The following is a 20,469-nucleotide window of genomic DNA, read 5'->3' on the forward strand; positions in this document are numbered from 1 at the left end:
AGCCCTGTAGGTGATGCTGCAGGGGTAGCACAGTGCTGGCTCTGTTAAGTATGAAACAGCTGAGTTTTATTATGAGTAAATGATAAAGCTACCAAGAACAGCAAATTATCTATTTTTGGCAACTTTTACTCATTCACGGGTAAACACCTATGAAATGTCTGCGGAGCTGAACTTATTATGCAAAATTCACACATACACAAATCACACCCTAAACTTGAACTATATTTTCTTAGAAAAACATTTCTTCCGTGGTTACAAAGAAAGAAGTATATTCAGGGATACAGTCTTATAGAAGTAATACAGTTTTCTCTATTAGACTTCTACATAGAAGACCAATGACAGAGTCTCTTATAAACTAAGTAACAGAAACCTAACAGAAAAAGGAATTTGGGGTTTACTAAAATGGAGAAGACTCTTGAGAGTCCCGTGGACAGCAAGGAGATCAAATCAGTCAATCCTAGGAAATCAACCCTAAATATTCATTGGAAGGACTGATGCTGAAGCTGAAGCTCCAATACTTTGAGCACCTGATGCAAAGAGCCAACTCATTGGGAAAGACCCTGATGCTGGGAAAGATTGAGGGCAGGCAGAGAAGGAGGTGACAGGATGAGATGGTTGGATGGCATCACCGACTCAATGGACATGAGTTTGAGCAAATTCCAGAAGATAGGAAAGGAAGCCTGACATGCTGCAGTCCATGGGATTACAAAGAGTTGGACAAGACTTAGTGACTGAACAATAACAAACAAAACACAGTTCAGGAAATATGAGAAAAGGCACTGAGACCAAAGGTGGGAATCTAGTCAACCTAAATGCCTGCAAAATGTAAAAAGGATGGAGCTTCCGTGGGAACAAAGATGACATTTTGTTTTTACTCCCATACATACTACTTACATTCTGAGAGAAAACAATCTGCAGAGAACATTTGAAAAAAAAGTTCAAAGAATTCTTTTAACACGGGAAATATATGGTTTTACAAAACCACAGCACATAGACAAGGCTTTCATTTCCAAAGGAAGCCTCGATCTATGTCAATCCCAAAGCGTACATCTGAATAATTTTTAAAAGGAAGTTTAGCAAAAGCTAAATAAATCAATGATTCTAAGACAAATAAGTTTTTCTCTTATAATAAAGTATCAATTTACTTCCCCCTTGCCTTTGATTTCATATCTTAAAAAATATTTTTCTGAAATATATTAAAAAATTTTTTCCTGTACATCTACTTTCATTTGTTCTTACATCCTTTCATTTATCTGAGGATGACAGCTATAAAAGATGATGCAGGTAAAAAGCTCCAAGACCAAGATGATTCCAGAATGTTAAGCTTTACAGTGTAAAGACTGACAGGCTGTAGGAAATTTTTTTTTATATGTCTGTCTGTGAGTTGCTTTTAGGTCTGTAGATGAAGTCATATTGCCATGCAATATTTTAGACAAGGCCACCTTTTCTTCCCCCTACTGAATAAGTATTTTTCTCTAAGTTTTAAAACTCCATTTATCTATTCATACTTCCTCTTAAAATTTGGAACACCATGCATTATTCAGTTATTTTAAAATGTTAAAATATACAGAATTACAACATTGAAATCATTAATTTATAATCATATATTCTATAATTTATAGTGAGACATATAAAAAAAATTTCCCCCATATTCCAACTAAACCTAACCCCCCTTGCCTGTGTGATCTGCATACCTCACACTCTGTAACTCTATAAAAAAGGAAAAGGAGAGAGGAAGAAAGTACAGTTCAAACTAAAGATGTCTCAATGCAGTTCTTCCTATGTTTGGTTTAAAACTGGTCAATATTCGTATCAAAGGAGGAGAAGAAGGGATGATTTATTAAGTGCCAGGCAATGCACCAAAAGGGGGAACACAACAAAAAACAAGCCTGTGAAGTCCATGTCTTCAAGGCTAATTCTCAGTAAAAGAACTATTATGGTCAAAGAGCATAAGGACTTTTAAGGATGTTCTACCTTTTCAATACATTTTCCCACTTAACTTTGAGAAAGACTATATAGTAATTTATCACTAACAGAATAGCACAGAACTTTTAACCAAGCATTGTCCTTCTCATTTTTATCATCTATTTTCCAGTTTTGCAGCAAATATCTGGTTTTGGTGGCACTACCTTTCTTAGAAGTGAGATGTAACTTTAAAATGCGTTTATGAAACACTTGTACCTACTCTTCGGAGAAGGCAATGGCACCCCACTCCAGTACTCTTGCCTGGAAAATCTCATGGATGGAGAAGACTGGTGCGCTGCAGTCCATGGGGTTGCTAAGAGTTGGACATGACTGAGCGACTTCACTTTTACTTTTCACTTTCATGCACTGGAGAAGGAAATGACAACGCACTCCAGCGTGCTTGCCTGGAGAATCCCAGGGACGGCGGAGCCTGGCGGGCTGCCGTCTATGGGGTCGCATAGAGTCAGACACGACTGAAGAGACTTAGCAGCAGCAGCAGCAGCAGCACCTACTCTTTATAGAAGTACATGTTTATTTCTTTTATCCATTTCCTAATTGAAGTCTCACTACTTTCTTTATTATTTAGTTCTTGCATATTAAGAAGGCTGTTTCTTTTATATTTTATGTTAAGTATTTTTCCAGGTTGGTTGGTTGTCGTACATGTGTGTGCCTACATGCTGTATATGTGCATATAGACACATACTTTAGAAATAGAGATACAGGTCTTGGGCTGATAATTACAGAATCTATCAGGCCAGGAAAACATAATAGATTATCCTAAGTTTAGTTTGCTTACTGAAGTTAGTGATTTTAAAACAAGTACCAGAAAGTAACTATACATGTAGAAGAAGGCCTAGTTTTAAGTAACTACTGGAATTGCCTAGTGGTTCAGGTGGCAAAGAATCTGCCTGAAATGCAGCAGACCTGAGTTCAGTCCCTGGGTTGGGAAGATCCTCTGGAGGAGGGTATGGCAATCCACTCCAGTATTCTTGTCTGGAGAATCTACATGGACAGAGGAGCATGGCAGGCTATAGTCCATGGGGTCACAAAGAGCTGGACATGACTGAGTGACTAACACTCACTTTTTCCATTCAGTTAATATTTATTGGCATGGGTGTGTAAAACAGGATTGAAATGGTTTTAAAGTTTCCAACTTGTCTACTGAATAAAATGAAATAAACATACTGTGACAGAATCAATTCTCTGTTTCACTTGTTGCATCTTCATTGAAGAATGTTCAGTGGGGACATAGTCATCAATCTGAAAGGATCCTTGATGAGGCAGTTTAGGGCAGGTGCATAAAGCACCTTGACTTTGGTGTATTCCAGGTAATGGAAAGGTTCTGTTGTAGCGTCTGAACATTTCAGCCTCCTGCTGGGCAACTGGGAAATAAAAACAAGTCCGTGATTAGTTAATCATCACAGTCAAAGCACAATGGAAAAATTAAGCCATGAATGGAAGCATTAAACACATGATCAGAAAGTGCATAAAACATTTTAAATACTGCATAATAATAATACAACATGACTGACAAAATCATAAAGAAGGAAATGAACTTATTTCACAGGTAACCTCATGTCAGAGGTTAGAGGCAGTATAACAGAGCCTGGAAGGCCAGGCAGTATCTTGGACTGGTAAATATAACATACTGGAATGGGATCCTAGCTTTAAAGAGATACATACAGAAAACACAGTACAAAAAAAACACAAAGTAGAATTAAAGAAAATACAAAAAAAAAAAAAAATGATTATTCACAAACCTATCTTTTAAAACAACTGTTTTCATATTTCTATGCCCCTCCTAATCTTTATCCATATGTACATTTTATGTAAGGTTATGAGTGTAAACACAATTTAACAGTTTTTCAATTTAAATGTGATTTTTTTCTATTTCTACCACTGTATAATTACCATTTATAAATGCCTTACAATATCTCATTGAAAGAAGCACCACAGTTTGTTTATGTATTCTCCTATTGTTAAATACAATGTTTTCTGTTTTCCCTCATTATAGACCATATGTAAGTAAAGAAAAGTGAAAGGAAGTGCTAAATTGCTCAGTCTGTGTCCGACTCTTCACGACCCCATGGACTATAGCCCACCAGGCTTTCTGTGCATGGAATTCTCCAGGCAAGAATATTGCAGCGGGTTGCCATGACCTCCTCCAAGGGACCTTCCTACCCAGGGATCAAACTCAGGTCTCCTGCATTGCAGGCAGTTTCTTTAGTGTCTGAGCCACCTGGGAAGTATGTGAGTAAGTGCTTTCATAATTTGTTTTTTTTTAAAGGAGGTTTTCCTTTGGATTAATTCTCCAGAGTGGAACAGATGGCTCAGAAGTTGAATGTTTTTGATGACAGTGACGATGAGGAGGAGGGGAAGGAGGAGGAAGGAAATAGCACCTTTATTGTAACTCTGTGATTTTCAGGATGCTTTCACAGGCATCTCATTTGATCATTTAAAATAAATGGATTTGAAATTTTTTAAATGCCTGTAAGTACAAAGGAGAAAAAAATAATCATTTAAAATAGTATTTCCTTGATTATATAATTATGCAACTTAAAAATCCATAGAAGAAAAAATGGTAATTTTGGACTTCATAAAAATTTCAAAGTCTCTTCTTTAAAGCTCTTAAGACAGAAGAAAAGCCAAAGACAGGGAGAAATACTTGCAAGTCATATATCTGATAGAGCACCATGTGTATAAAGGAAACCTAACTCTCAAAGTTCAATAATCAGAAAACAAACAAGCCCATTTTACAAGTGGGCAAGAGATTTGGACATACAATTCACTGAAAAAGAAATATGGATGGTAAGTGAGCACACAAAAAGGTGGTTACCATCATTAGTCATTAAAGACAAGCAAATTAAAATCAAAATGAAATAGCCCTCTACCCAATTACAAAGGCTAAAATTAAAAGGATTAGCCATTTCAAATTTTGAAAAGATACAGAGATACTGAAACATAGACTACTGGTAAGAAAATTAAATGATACAACCAGTTTAGACAACAGTTTGGCAGCTTCTTAAAACATGTCTGCAAAGAGATCCAGCCCTTCTACTCTTGGGAATTTACTCAAGAGAAATAAAAACATATGTTTATACAAACACATGTAGATGAATATTCATAGCATCTTTATTTGTAGTAGCTAAAAACTAAATAAAACTCAAATGCCCATCAACAGGTGAATGGAAAAACAAACCACGATATAGCAGTACAATAAAATAATACTCAGAAATAAAAAGGAACTATTGATAAACTCTAAAACACAAAGTAAGACGAACTTCAAAGGAAGTATGAGTGAAAGAAGCCAGAACAACAAAAAAAATGAGTATATGGCATGTACTGTTTTGCTTGTATACAAATCTAGAAAATTCAAATTAATTCAGTGTTTGCCTCATGGGAGGAGGAGGTAGGGAGATGACTAAGGAGCACAAAGTAACTTTGGGGGATGATGGATATGTTCATTATCTTGATTGAGGTGATAGTCTTACAAGTATATAACTATGTCTTGACTTATCAGCGTGTACTTTTAAAATATATGCAGTTTAGGGGGACTTCCCTGGAGGTACAGTGATTAAAATTTTGCCTTACAATGAGAGGTGTACAGGTTGGATCCTTGGTTAGGAAGCTAAAATCCCACATGCCTAGAGGCCAAAAAAAACCAAAACATAAAACAGAAATGATATTGTAACAAATTCAATAAAAACTTTAAAATGGTCCACACTAAAAAAAAAAATCATAAAAAAAATATATATATATAGTTTATTGTCAGTTATACCTCAATAAAACTGCAAACAGAAAGTGATAGAAGGGGTTATTATTCAGAATCTCCATCAAATCAATTAAAAATAAATAATCCAACAGAAAAATGGGCAAATGACCATTACAGAAAAATCACAAAACAAGAACTACATAGCCAGCCTTACTAATAATTAAAGCAGAAATAAGGAGAAAAAGGCAAATTGGAAAGTGCTGTTTCTTTTATTGCCTATTCCACTAACCCACTGCACCTCAAGATATTTTTTTCCCAAGGAATAAACTGAGTAAGGGTAGGCAGGTGTGTACTACAGTGTTGCTTAAAATAATGAAAAACATATAACAGTGGAATTGTGCAACAACAGTTGTTTAAATAAATCAGTATATTCATTTAATGAAACGGAATTCAGCCACTAAAATTATGTACATATGTATAATTATCACGATGGAAAGTTTCTCACAATATATTATTAATCAGAAGAAAAAAGTTTATAAAGCAATATCATGAATATACAAAAAGATGATCACTTTTTTTAAAAGTCATCAACCTTGGTTTCAAGAAGTATGGACTTGAGAGAGCACGTATAAACAATTTTAGGTCTGTGATCTTTATATTCATGTACTACTTCATTCACAGGTTCTAAGCGAGGAATAGCTCAAGGACAATAGGGGCTCTCTGCCTTCAGACTTTGATAGTGGTAAGAACCAGGGAACAAAACTGAAGGAGACCACCTTACCACTCACCCTTGTAGTGATGCGCATTCCTCAGCACTGTAGATGTCTCAACACTTAGATTTTTGTGGGTCTATTATTTTTCAGTACACAGTTTGGACTTCTTTTCCTAACACTCAGAACATTTATCTACCTCAAACAGAAAACTGTTTAAAGAACAAAGAGAAACTTTGAAGCTGTAGAAGAAAAGTGCTCAAAGACTGGAGGTTAAAAACACTAGCATCAGTCAGGGATGAATGAATCAAGATGTAAAAATCATGTTCCATGATCTTTGCCTTATTTGCTTTTTAAAATTGTCCTTTCCCTACTGTATAGCCTAGGGAACTCGGCTCAGTGCTATGTGGCAGGCTGGGTGGTGGGAGTTTGGGGGAGAATGGATCCATGTATTTGTATGGCTGACTCCCTTTGCTGTTCACCCGAAACTATCACAACATTGTTAATTGGCTATATTCCAATACAAAATAAAAAGTTAAAAAAATAAAATTGGCCTTTTAACATTTCATCGGGTTCTGCTACTAAGAATGGAAAGTAAAACTGGGTTTCACTAACCAATGGCATCTTCTGATTCCTTATGTCGTTTAGTCACTAAGTTATGTCTGACTCTTTTGTGACCCCGTGGACTGTAGCCTGCCAGGCTCCTCTGTCCATAGGATTTCCCAGGCAAGAATACTGGAGTGGTTTGCATTTCCTTCTCCAGGGGATCTTCCCAACGCAGGGATCGAACCCTCATCTCCTGCACTGGCAGGTGGATTCTTTACCACTGAGCCAACAAGGAAGCCCACAAATACACATTAGTCAACCATGATTTCACTTCATTAGAAGCACCAATACTAATATAAGCAACAGCTATACAGAACAGTAGGATTTTGGTAATATTTTATTCCTTTTGCCAGACTGTATTTTTTAAGCATTATGCTATGCTAAACATTTTCCCTTTTTTAAAAAAGAAAGTTATCTAACTAGTAAAATTAGAAAAGGCATTGCCTAAGTATTTATTTTTCCAAGCATTAAGATGCCTTTCAGAAAGGTTTAAAAAGGCCTAAATGGATGCAGATAACAAAAATAAATCCCATGCAATTATGAATTCTTATTTCTATTGTCTAAAGGGAATTTTCTGTAGAAAAGCTATCTGACTAGATTTCAAGGAGTCACATTAACACCCACTTTATCTTAAGCTCCTCTAGTTCCGTGAAGAGTCATAAAACAATCTCCAGTAATATTCATATGAAGTGAAAGTGAAGTCGCTCAGTTGTGTCCTACTCTTTGCGACCCCATGGACTGTAGCCTACCAGGCTCCTCTGTCCATGGGATTTTCCAGGCAACAGTACTGGAGTGGATTGCCATTTCCTTCTCCAGGGGATCTTCCCAACCCAGGGATCGAACCCAGGTTTCCCGCATTGTAGACAGACGCTTTACCATCTGAGCCACCAGGGAAGTCCAGTAATATTCATAAAGACCCACTTTCTCAGATACTACAAATAGGCTGCTGACTAGTTATTGTATTCTTTCCCCTCCTCGACCCAACAGAAATATCTATTTGTACAAGACTGTGCAGATTATTTCATTATAAAATTATAATAGGTGGTTTCTGAAATTCCTTTAAGCTCTATGCTTCTAACACTTAAAGCTTTCTAAATCATTATTATATAGGTCACAGTTAGAGTACGATGTTGCAATTTGATAACTGTACCTCTTCACTTTGCCATTTTCTCTTCCTGTGAATTTAGCTCTAACCTAACTAATAATGTTGAAAACTCACAGTGCTAACAGTCTCATCCCTACCCTTTCATGACTCTGAGTAGTGCACTAGAGCAGGCCCTGGGAATACAAACACACTGCCTGCCTTTGGGGGTCTGAAGTTTTGGAGGTCAACAAGAAATTCCTGCTGTGTGCTGAGTGGTACTGCAAAGCAATGGACAAGGTGCTGAGAACACAAAGGTGACAACCACATTTGCTTAAGGGAAATGTAGTTTCCTTTCCTTCCTATATCCATCAAAATACTTCTAAATTTATCTTTTTTCATCTAAAATTTGGGATTCTACATTTTACATAATTTAAAAATTTCTTAAAATGTTTTCATAACTGACACTCTATCCTGATTTATATATATAAGTTCAGTGCTTTTGTGTATGTTCTGGCCTTAAACAATCATAAAAAATAAAGTGGTTTGCTCAGGAGATTTTTATCTTTATAGGAGGAAGAATGGAGGAAATAAGATATTTTAATCCTGTACCCTTTGCATTTGAAGAGAATACAAGGTTTGTCATTATTAAAATTTATGTGTACTTATGTTATTAACTTCATAATAAAAATATAACTAAAAAAATAGCACAGTCTTTCTCTTACACTATATCAACACTAAGATTTCCTTTTGGTTCAACATTTACTACCTTTGGTCAACATCTGCTATTATACGTAGCCCTGTTACTGTACATAATTATCTTACTGGATACCTTATGCATGCATGCATGCTAAGTCGCTTCAGTCGTGTCCAACTCTCTGCGACCCCGTGGATGTAGCCACCAGGCTCCTCCGTCCATGGGACTCTCCAGGCAAGAATACTGGAGTGGGCTGCCATGCTCTCCTCCAGGGGATCTTCCCAACCCAGGGATTAAACCTGTGTTTTTTCTGTCTCTGCATTGGCAGGCGGGTTCTTCACTACTAGCACCACCTGGGAAGCCCAGATACCTTATAAATATTCCTATTTCTAATTACGATACTATTACTATAAGCTGATGAGTCTACTGCTCTAGTTTCCTAGAATTCTGCAGTTAAGCAGCAGCCTCCCCCTTTTCCTTTCACATTTGCTTCCTGAAGAGAATTTCTGCGGTCTGAATGTTACATTCCCCTAAAATTCCTATCCTGAAATCCTAACTCCCATGATGATGATATTAAGAGATGAGGCTTTGGGGAGGTGATTAGGTCATGAGAGCAAAGCTCTCATGAATGGCATTAGTGCCCTTACATAAGAGGCCTCAGAGAGCTCCCTTGCCCCTTCCACCATATGAAGTAACAGCTAAAAGGTGCTATCTATAAACCAGAAAGTGGGCTCTCACTGGACACAGAATCTGTCAGTCCCTTGATTTTGGACTTTCCAGACTTCAAAACTAGAGAAATAAATAGTTTACTGCTACAGAAAACAGCTAGGATTTCCCTGCTGTAGACTGCTCCATATATCAATGCTCCATATCTTTGCTTTCTAGTTTCATTTTATCCTTTAATAGAACACTGAGATAAGACAGAAAATTATTTTAATTTTTCAGGTGGAAAAACAGATGTAGAAATGATAAATTTTGTGACCAGTGTCAAATAGAAAGTGATATCCTTTTGCCTAGAACCAAAATGCTCTAGTTCCTTCTTTGGTCTTTCCCTCCACACTGTTGTCTATTTTGAACAGTACCATTTTTTTTTTCTTTTGGGGGCATTTTAAAAAGCACCAATGTAAGAATAATGAAATGCCTGGATGAGGAATTCAGCACTCTGGTTTGTGCTCAAACCCATTAAGTTGACTACATTTTCCACAGGCCCTGAATCCTTAAATGACACAAGCTTTCTATCAGATTATTCATCATGTGTGTAATATTAAAACAGATGCTTCACGATATGACCAAGAAACAGGTGGCTTTAATATGTCTTAACATTTGGCATACATGCGTGATAAATCACTTCAGCCGTGTTCAACTCTATGCAACGCTCTGGACCGTACGTAGCCCACCAGACTTCTCTGTCCAAGAGGTTCTCCAGACAAGAATACTGGAGTGGGTTGCCATGCTATCTTAATTTCTCCTACTAACCTAATAATAGATATCCAAAATGTTAACCTACAATCAGTTATATATGTTACAGTTTAATCTTATCCAAATATAAGGATTATATTATCCTTATATTATAGGATATATAAGGATATTATTATCCAAGTATAATATTAATATCTGTTTTTGAATCATCCACAATTTGTACTTCAAGAACACCATTAAATTATACATAAAACCACAGATGTCAAATTTCAACTAGACATTACTTTATTGCAAAGATATTGTAAAAGTAGTTATATTAAAATATTAATTAAAATAAAATTTAATATTACATAATAAAGAAAATTCATATTTTGGACTATACTGAGAATATAATGGCTTAATGTATTATAATTATCCCCAACATTTGTAAAGGAGTGAACAATTAATTATGATACTAGACAACCAAAGTTTTAATTATCAGGGGTCTTCCTAAATATTAAAATTGAAAACAAACACTACATTTCACCACAGGTATATATGGCTACCTTCTTCAGTTACTTCATGAAATAGGAAATACAAAGTCTAAATTAGTAATGTAGCAGACAGTTTAATGTTTTAAAAACACAGGCTCTGGAGTTAGATAGTCTGGCAAGTGACATCATTTTATCAATCGTGTGACGTCATTCAACTTAATTTCCCTGGGCATCAGTTTTACCATCTGCAAAACGAGGATAATACGGGCATCTACCTTGTGAGGACTGGGGAAGACTGTAAAGATAACGTATGTAAAATGCTAATTAGAGTAGGGAATACTTAATAAATAAACAAATAAATGCTTGATAGCAGAAATTCTTGATAAATGTTAGCTACCATAACTACCACTATTATTATTAGACCCAAATTTATTAATTGATCATACTGATCATGCCTTTCATTCTTTATTTTTATAAAATGTAAGGGTGGATAATTCTGTTCTATGGATTTACTGCACATCAGTAATATGACAGGTTAGGTATAGGACCTTATAAATAAACACCATGGGCTTATTGTTACTAGGCAAGTTCTATAACAAAAATTTTATAGGAATGTAAAGGTATATATCACATGAACTCTGTAAAGCATGTCACAATGTGAAAAATACACCTATCAACAATGACCAACAGAGGTGATCATTAACAAATATGAATTTTATAAATAAAATCATGTTTAGTGTCAGTAGTAGGTTGCTTTTCAGTCCAACTAAAATTCTCCCAGAGGTTTAATGAACTACTTAGGAAGTATAAAAGATCAGAAAAGCACATGGTTCTGATTCCTGGGTTTCACAGCCCTGCTCAACTTGGCACACAATAGATGCTCAATAAAGATCTGCTTTGTCTCAATGACGGAAAAGCACTCCAGAGTTAATGCTGACTCAGAGGACATACTGCCACCTAGAGAAAAATTAGGCTCATTACCTGGAATTATTATATAATGCTGACAACTCTGAAAATTAGGCTTGATTCTACACAAAATACTACATGTATATTCAATACGTGTCAGCATGCTGCCTAGGTACTGCTTAAAAAAAAGACAAATAAGCCTCCAACTCTACTTCCCACAAAGTACAGATAATACAAAAAAATCACATATTTCACAGAGATGAAGAATAAATGGTTTTGTAGGAACAAAAAAAGGTTTGCATAATAGACAATCAAAAGCTAATATTTCAGGAAATCTGCTAAAAAGTTTAGTGTAGCAAATGAAAGCATGTATTCCAAGTCCAGACTGTATGGATCCAAGTCCTGGTTCCCATAAAACAGGGATAATTATGGTACCAACCTCGTAAGATTATTGTGAAAACTTAAAATAAATACATGTAAAGTGCTTAAAATAGTACCAGGCCCATGCAAAATGCTTTGTATCAGATGTAATTACCATTAAATGTAGAACAGGATCCTACATTCTGAGGTAGGCAAGTATTGATTAATAACAGAACATTAATTGCTAAAGTCTAGCTTCATAAATTTAATTCAGGAGAAGCCGTTTCTCTGACTAGTACTCTGTTATTATGGGAATCCTAAAAGTACATTATTTGTGGTACATTGTGACTAAATTTTGTATTACTAGATGATTAACTCTTTCAACATCAGGCAAATACAACTGCCTTCTGAAAGTAAAAATCATATTTCTTACCAAAAAAAGCAAAAAGTCAGTAGAATGAAAGACCCAGAAGACCACAACCTGAACATATGCTTAACAGGGAAAGATGCTTGCTGACTCTTCACAGATTTTGCTAGAACTGAAAGATGTATGATACATTTAGCTACCATTGTGGTCTCATTCACAGCTTATTTAGCTGATTTAAAAAAAAAAAAAAGAACTTGCTCCATTTTCCTTGAAAATTGCCTAAACGTATCGGCAGCTCTGATAAATACTATTTAAAAAAATCATGTAACTGTTTTAGATCTTTCAATTTTAATATCATGAAAACACTTATGTAAAACTACATGCAAACTTTATTTTCAGACAAGAAAATTTGAGCAAAATAGTCCTGTGTTAAAAGATAAATAAAATATAAGGCAAAACTATACTAGGTCAGTAATAAATGCCATAATTTTCACTGAAAAAATTTAAAGACTTCATGATTCTGGCTTGTATTTAATGAGTAAATTAGAGTCTGAAACAACTTTCCTTTTTTTCATGGTTATATATCATTTATGAGAACTGTGCTAAATCTTGAATTGCTTGAGATTACATAACTTTTTCCTAGGATGCTTCTTTTTAAAGATAGGCAGTGATGAGTTGGGAAAATGTGCTGAAGCCTTTTAAGTTTTGCTCATAAAGATAAGTCAGTATATCAAAAATGAACTGACACTGCAAAAATAATTTTAATATGTGTATTATTTGAACATTTAAATTTCTAAAACACCATGGAAATCCCTCCTGTACATTAAGACAGTGTGGAAATAACATGATGTTCTTAATTTTATGCATTTATTTTCTAAAACAACTGAGCTAGAAAGATATAAAAGGAAAAGGCTGACTAACAGAAAGAAAGAAAGAAAGGAAAAAAAAAAAACCCTGTTTTCAGTTTCATTCCAAAGAGATGCTATCAGCATATGAAAACAAAAGTTCCCATAAAGTCAAGTGTATACTGGTTGGATGAGCATAACAGTCCATTTTATCTTTTTTGTTTTAATATGGTGCTTATCAACTTACAAAGTACTTTCACAGTTCCTATCTCATGGCATCTTCACAAATAACTCTCTGAGGCAGGACAAGTAATAGCAGTAGTAGTAGGACCACAGCCCCAAATCAATGTGAAAGGTGACTGCAGCCATGAAATTAAAAGACGCTTGCTTCTCAGAAGAAAAGCAATGACAAACCTAGACAGCGTATTAAAAAGCAGAGACATTACTTTGCCTACAAAGGTCCATATAGTCAAAGCTATGATTTTTCTAGTAGTCATGTACAGATCTGAGAGCTGGATAATAAAAAAGGCTGAGCACTGAAGAATTGATGCCTTCAAACTGTGGTGCAGGATAAGACTCTTGAGAGTCCCCTGGACAGCAAGGAGATCAAATCAGTCAATCCTAAAGGAAATCAGTCTGGAATATTTACTGGAAGGACTGATGCTGAAGCGGAAGTTCCAATACTTTGGCCACCTGAGGCGAAGAGCCAACTCACTGGAAAAGACCCTGAAACTGGGAAAGATTGAAGGTAGGAGAAGGGGATGACAGAGGATGAGATGGTTGGACGGCATCACGGACTCAATGGATATGAGTCTGAGCAAGCTCTGGGAGAAGATGAAGGACAGGGAAGCCTGGCAGTCCATGCAGTTGCAAAGAGTCAGACTCAACTGAGCGACTGAACAACAACAGTAGGACCATTTACTAGACAGGGAAACTGGAGCATCAGGAAGGCTTGTGCAAGATCACCAAAGAAAGAGAACTGAGCCTAAAACCAATGCTTTCAAACACTTGGCTCTTCCTACATATGCTTCTAGAATGGACTCCTTAGTCTAAAAACCTACTGTTGAAAAAATAAATGGACAAACCTAATCTAATGATGAACTTGTATCAAAGACAAAAAGTAAACTGAAGAAAAAAGATAAGGGTGGAGGTTGAAATTGCATTTGTAGTGAAAATTTCAAAAGTAAATTAGAAATTGAATGAAAACTGTTGTGAAACTCCTTAAGAGTTTGAGGAAATAACTGTATACCTATTTCCTGAATAACAGTCCCAATTACAAAGTAATGAGGTGTAACTCTTCTTTTTTCTGTGAAGATTAAAAATGTATAAAAGAAAGACCTGTCTCAGGACCTATGTTTGAACTAGACAACAAATTTGGACACTGGATGATTTGAGAAATCCACTTGTCTTTTCCTGTGATCAGGAAGTGTTGACTTTTGCTATATTGATTGTAACAGTAAATGGTACTGTGTTGTTTAACAATTCACCATTAGTAATAGTGTTCTGTAAATCTGAATATGTGTTACAGAAATTCATTATTTCTTCTCTGTAAAATTCTTTAAAACAAGATAAATCTCAATTTTACATATATTCTCTAACTCACCTATAAAGAAATAAGATTTATACTATGATCAAAACTTCAGGTTTACAGCTCAATTCAATTGTCTAACAACTTAGCACTTATCACAAACATTAACCAATTCACACTGTGTTAATGTAGGAAGCTTAACCCCTTGCATTTCACTAATTTAAAACATTCTGTCCAAATAGTTTCACAACGTTATCTAAATACATATTTATATATTTATGTACTTATGACATTGTGTGTAAATCATCTTAGCAAAAATGGTGAATGGTATCTTAAACTAAAGAGACTATGCTATGCTATGCTAAGTCACTTCAGTCGTGGCCGACTCTGTGCGACCCCATAGACGGCAGCCCACCAGGCTTCCCCGTCCCTGGGATTCTCCAGGCAAGAACACTGGAGTGGGTTGCCATTTCCTTCTCCAATGCATGAAAGTGAAAAGTGAAAGTGAAGTCGCTCAGTTGTGTCCGACTCTTAGCGACCCCATGGACTGCAGCCTACCAGGCTCCTCCGTCCGTGGGATTTTCCAGGCAAGAGTACTGGAGTGGGGTGCCATTGCCTTCTCCGAAAGAGACTATAAAAACCATTTATTGTTGTGTAAGAATTAACATATGAAGAAAATGGAACTGCAATTTTGAGAGTGTCAACACTGTCAATACCACACAGAACAACGAAATCCTAATTTCAGGTCAGAAATTAAGGAAATATATGAACAACAGAATAAATCCAAATGATTCTAATAATGCCATACTATTTCTTAAAAATGTATTCAAAGTCTATTTCCTTATTATTTTCCAAAATTAAAGAACAGTGTGATTTTAATGTAGAAAAAGGCATTTTTGCTGAGGCTTGACTTTTTTCCCTTCCTTTTTTAAAGTCTATTTTTAATTGGAGAATAATTGTTTTACTATGTTGTGTTGGTTTCTGCTGTACAACAAAGTCAATCAGCTCTAAGTGACTTTTTTGTCTTTTTTTTTAATGTTAAGAAACTCTCAGAAAATCATAACTTATTTAAACTGTGCTTTAGTTAAAAAGAAAACAAAGAATAAGAAATTAACTCAATATTCAAGTAAAAACATTACAGATTCACATACCCTAAATGTTATTTACCTTTTAATGTTAGAGATATTGCCAAATCGCTTTTAGGTGAATTTTATTTATTTAAATTGATCTATGAAGAGAATGATGACTACCATTTATGATTATAATACAAGAGCACAACCATTAGGTATACTTTTGATGATATTTAAATTCCATAATAAAAATGCTCATGATAAAATAAAATGTTATAATAATATGATCTTTTTTAAGCTGCTTGGCCTTCATAATACTTTCAAGAGAGTTTTGTTAATACAAATAATGACAGTTTTCACAGAGCTCATAATTTCTAGTTCAGCCTAAATGTAAAGGTTACTCTAAATATTCTCTCCTTATCAAGCAGTGGACTTACCATGGAAATCATAAATATATAGGAGAATTGGCTCATTCTGCCCAAATGCACAAAATGCAACCATATTTTCAAGTGGATGATAAGCAATGTCTCGAACTGGTGACTTGAATGGCAGGTCAGAATACATTGCTACTTGCTCTCCTAAATAAGAAAAGACATTCAATAATTTGTACTATCTCAGATATTTCTCATTAGAAGATTATCCTGCAACTTATCAAAAAAAGCTTTATGGTAAGTAATAATAAACCTCATGCTATTTACAGGGAAACCTTAAATACTTATAATTGACCTGTTGTTGTTTAGCTGGTAAGTCATGTCCGACTCTTTTGCGACCCACTATATTAAACAATTATTTTTCATTCTCTTGGCCTTCCTTTTTCTTCTTTTTGGTCCAATGTCTTGATGGAGTTTCAAGGCACAAACTAAAGACAAACAGCTTGGAAGTAGAGATCTGTAGAGATCTGAGATCTGACAGAGCTGAGCAAATGCCAGCTAAGAAACAACTCCAGGGAGAACTACAGGAGGAATATCAGGACTAAAACTAAAGAAATTATCTGGCTGGGGGAAGTTTAGTGAGGAATTAATTTTTCTTTTTTTTTCCCAGAGGCTGTTTGATGTACCATCTCCTTTAAATACACACACACACACACACACACACACACACACACACTATTAATGCGGAGAAGCAATGGTACCCCACTCCAGTACTCCTGCCTGGAATATCCCATGGACAGAGGAGCCTGGTGGGCTGCAGTCCAAGGGGTCGCTAAGAGTCAGACAAGACTGAGCGACTTCACTTTCACTTTTTACTTTCATGCATTGGAGGAGGAAATGGCAACCCACTCCAGTGTTCTTGCCTGGAGAATCCCAGGGACGGTGGAGCCTGGTGGGCTGCCATCTATGGGGTTGCACAGAGTCGGACATGACTGAAGCGATTTAGCAGCAGCAGCAGCAGCATACTATTAATGACTACAGCAGAAGTTCTGAAAATCAGAACTCAAAAAGCAAAGAAGAAAAACAAAATCCCAAGTGAACTGATTAGTTAAAAATGCCTAACGGGAGAGATGAAAATAAAAAAGATGCTCATTAAAGAAATTTTAAAGTAAATTTTATAAAATTCTTTCTATTGCTAAACAAATGTTTATGAAGTTTTGGCTTTTCTTCCAAAAAAGCAAAGTGAAGCACAAATGAACTATCCAATGTAACAGTTTATTTTATTGAAAAAGTTGAATTATAGTAATTCAGGTAAATGGCTATTAAGTTTCAAATATCCAAAACTCTGACAGGAATATGTTTGTTTCTAATAAAAATGAACTGTAGATGGTTAACCATTTGTATACCTAGTTGAACTCTAAATTCAGTTCATAACTGAATTTTGTATTACAGTCCCCATTAAATACTTCTGTGAGATCAACAATATCTCATTACCAGCAAGGAAAGAATAAACCTTAAATTATAATGCAGAATTCTAAATCCATGAAGATATCAAAACCATAAAGAACAGAATTAATATAAATTCGGACTGTAGTTGAATTTCATTATCAGCTTTCCAATTTTGAAAAACATAACTGAGAACTTAAAATCAGAATTTCCTTGAAAATTATTCTATAAAATGGTAGTTTTTATACTTCATCAAAAACAAAACAAATCTTTTTAAAGTTCAATGAAATGCTATTTACCTGTTTCTGGGTTCCAAACATATACTATACCATCCTCACTTCCAGCAAAGAGAAAAGTCCCACATGGTGTCAAAGTGCTATGAATCTTCTCTCGATAATTTGCTGCACCTACAAATTTCCTTGCTGCTAATCTAGAAACCAAAAAGATTTTATAAATGTAACTTGTCTTACCCATTTCAATGACTAGTGGTAGAAAAACTTTTCAATACTTCATTTGCATTTGACAAGCAACTTGTGAGAATCTGTTACACAGGATACATTCCATGATGGATAGAGAATAAAGTAGAGGGAGTTCCTGAGCTCAGGGAGCTTATAATTTAGCAGGAGAGAGAAGAAATGCACTAAAGAAGAATAGAAAGTGAATGTAGAAAGTGCCACAAAAGAAGAACAGAAAAAGTCCTTTGCAGATTTGGATAAGAGAGAGAGATGATTCTAGCTATGGAGCAAAGAAGATGCATTTGAATTGGTAACTCAAAAATGAACAGAATTTTTATATTCTTATATTTTTTCCATGTGAAAAAAATTTTAAATCAATGAATACTTGATTACTGCAGAAATACTAGAAAAACCATTATTGAATCATCTTTTAAATATGGCATGTACCCTTCTGGGCTTTTAAACGTGTGAATAATAATAACAGCTAACATTTTCAGTGCTTATTATGTGCCAGGTGGCTCAGACAGTAAAGAATCTGCCTGCAATGTGGGAGACCTGGGTTCAATCCCTGCGTTGGGAAGAACCCCTGGAGAAGGGCATGGCAACCCACTCCAGTATTCTTGCTTGGAGAATCCCATGGACAGAGGAGCCTGACAAGTTACAGTTCATGGGGTCACAAAGAGTCAGACATGACTGAGCGACTAAGCACAGCACAGCACAGGTACTATTATCATCATCGGTTTACAGACAGGATATTACATATCCTGCTCTGTTATTTGCTTTTTTCAGTCAACAATGAACCATGAGTAATGGCCTTTCATGTCAGAAAATAAAAATTATGCATTATCATTTTAATAGGCATATATCATTGTCTAAATGTATCTTAAGAAATTTTCTATTGTTGGGTAACTCTTAGGATATTTCCAGTATCCGAAGAATTGATGCTTTTGAACTGTGGTGTTGGAGAAGACTCTTGAGAGTCCCTTGGCCTGCTAGGAGATCCAACCAGTCCATTCTGAAGGAGATCAGTCCTGGGATTTCTTTGGAAGGAATGATGCTAAAGCTGAAACTCCAGTACTTTGGCCACCTCATGCGAAGAGTTGACTCATTGGAAAAGACTCTGATGCTGGGAGGGATTGGGGGCAGGAGGAGAAGGGGATGACAGAGGATGAGATGGCTGGATGGCATCATTGACTCGATGGACGTGAGTCTGAGTGAACTCCGGGAGTTGGTGATGGACAGGAAGGCCTGGCGTGCTGCGATTCATGGGGTCGCAAAGAGTCGGACACGACTGAGCAACTGAACTGAACTGAACTGAAGAATTATCCAACATGTTTCCCCTAGCATGAATATGACGTCTATGAACAACCTTGTGTGTGTATGCGTGTGTATACACACACACATTGCACTGTTTCACAATTATTTTCTTAACATAAATTCCTAAACCCAAGGTTACTGGGTCAAAACTTCTGCTATTTCTGTTAATTTAAGTATTGGCTTGGTCAGAAAGTTCATCAGGGTTTCTCTGTAAGGTGTTATGGAAAAACCCAAATGAATTTTTTGGCCAACCCAATACTTTACATCTGTAAACTAGTTATTACCCACAAAACACTTGTGAGGATGGTGTAGTACTCTTCCATTTGTGTGAGGAGGAAAAGAGACTTATCAGTTAAAGGGATGGAACAGGCAGTATTTGACTATAAGCAGTTTTCCTCCAGAGCCCAAGTGTGATCATGGGCTGAATACTATACTACTTAAGAAGAGAACAACTAAACTCTGCAGGCCTGGACTTCTAAAATCTGGCTCAAATCTCTACATAGTCTCTCAGCATTCCTCAGCAAGAAACCAAAGCTCATATGGATTAACTCACTCTGCTCTGAACACAACTTCTATTATCCCACACCCTGACTTTATTCCAGGCTTTCTATCCTAGAGAGGACACTGCCATCTTATCTAAATTCTATCCACCCTTCAAGATTGAGCTCAAAGACCAGACTCTCCATAGAGCCTTGAACATAAAGCTTTATTATAGCTATTCAGCTTCACTGTTACCATGAAAAACATAATTCTTTTACTATATATTTATATTCATTAAAAGATACTTATGGAGTACTTGCTACCTTCCAGGTATGATGTTGGGTATGATGTACAGAAAAAAAAAAGAATAGCAGATTCTGTAACAGTCCTTGAAGATGTCACACTGTAGGCTAATTAAGTGTTTTGCAAGTTATTTTGGAGAGTACAACTACATTCTAAACTCCTGATGAGCCAATTCTACTTATCATTCTCCCACAGTATCCATGCCAGTGTTATGCTAGTAAAAAGCCCTCTTATTCAGGCATGACATAAGATCATATTACTATGCTAAACCAATATCACAGAGATAAAAGACAGTCCATGGCAGAAGTTTCTCCTTTTTTAATGTGAAAATAAAAAGCAGTTGACTACATCTCAGCTT

The 20,469-nt window shown here is 35.8% G+C and overlaps 1 protein-coding gene across 5 annotated transcripts in view; it reads right to left on the minus strand.

The window, feature by feature from the left end:
- AHI1 (Abelson helper integration site 1) overlaps positions 1-20,469 on the minus strand; it is a 217,191-nt gene that overhangs the window by 129,373 nt on the left and 67,349 nt on the right. For all 5 annotated transcript variants that reach the window (XR_008698351.1, XM_055535697.1, XM_055535700.1 and 2 more), the window contains exons 17-19: positions 17,856-17,986; positions 16,177-16,317; positions 3,151-3,347 (exon numbers count right to left, since the gene is read on the minus strand). Coding sequence is in view for 4 of the 5 variants with exons in the window: in XM_055535697.1 (XP_055391672.1) it covers positions 3,151-3,347; positions 16,177-16,317; positions 17,856-17,986 (469 nt within the window). In the remaining variant the exon portion in view is untranslated. The remainder of the gene's footprint in view (positions 1-3,150; positions 3,348-16,176; positions 16,318-17,855; positions 17,987-20,469) is intronic.

This window comes from Bubalus kerabau, chromosome 9 (genome assembly GCF_029407905.1).
Source record: "Bubalus kerabau isolate K-KA32 ecotype Philippines breed swamp buffalo chromosome 9, PCC_UOA_SB_1v2, whole genome shotgun sequence".
In the NCBI taxonomy this organism is placed as follows: Eukaryota; Metazoa; Chordata; class Mammalia; order Artiodactyla; family Bovidae; genus Bubalus; species Bubalus kerabau.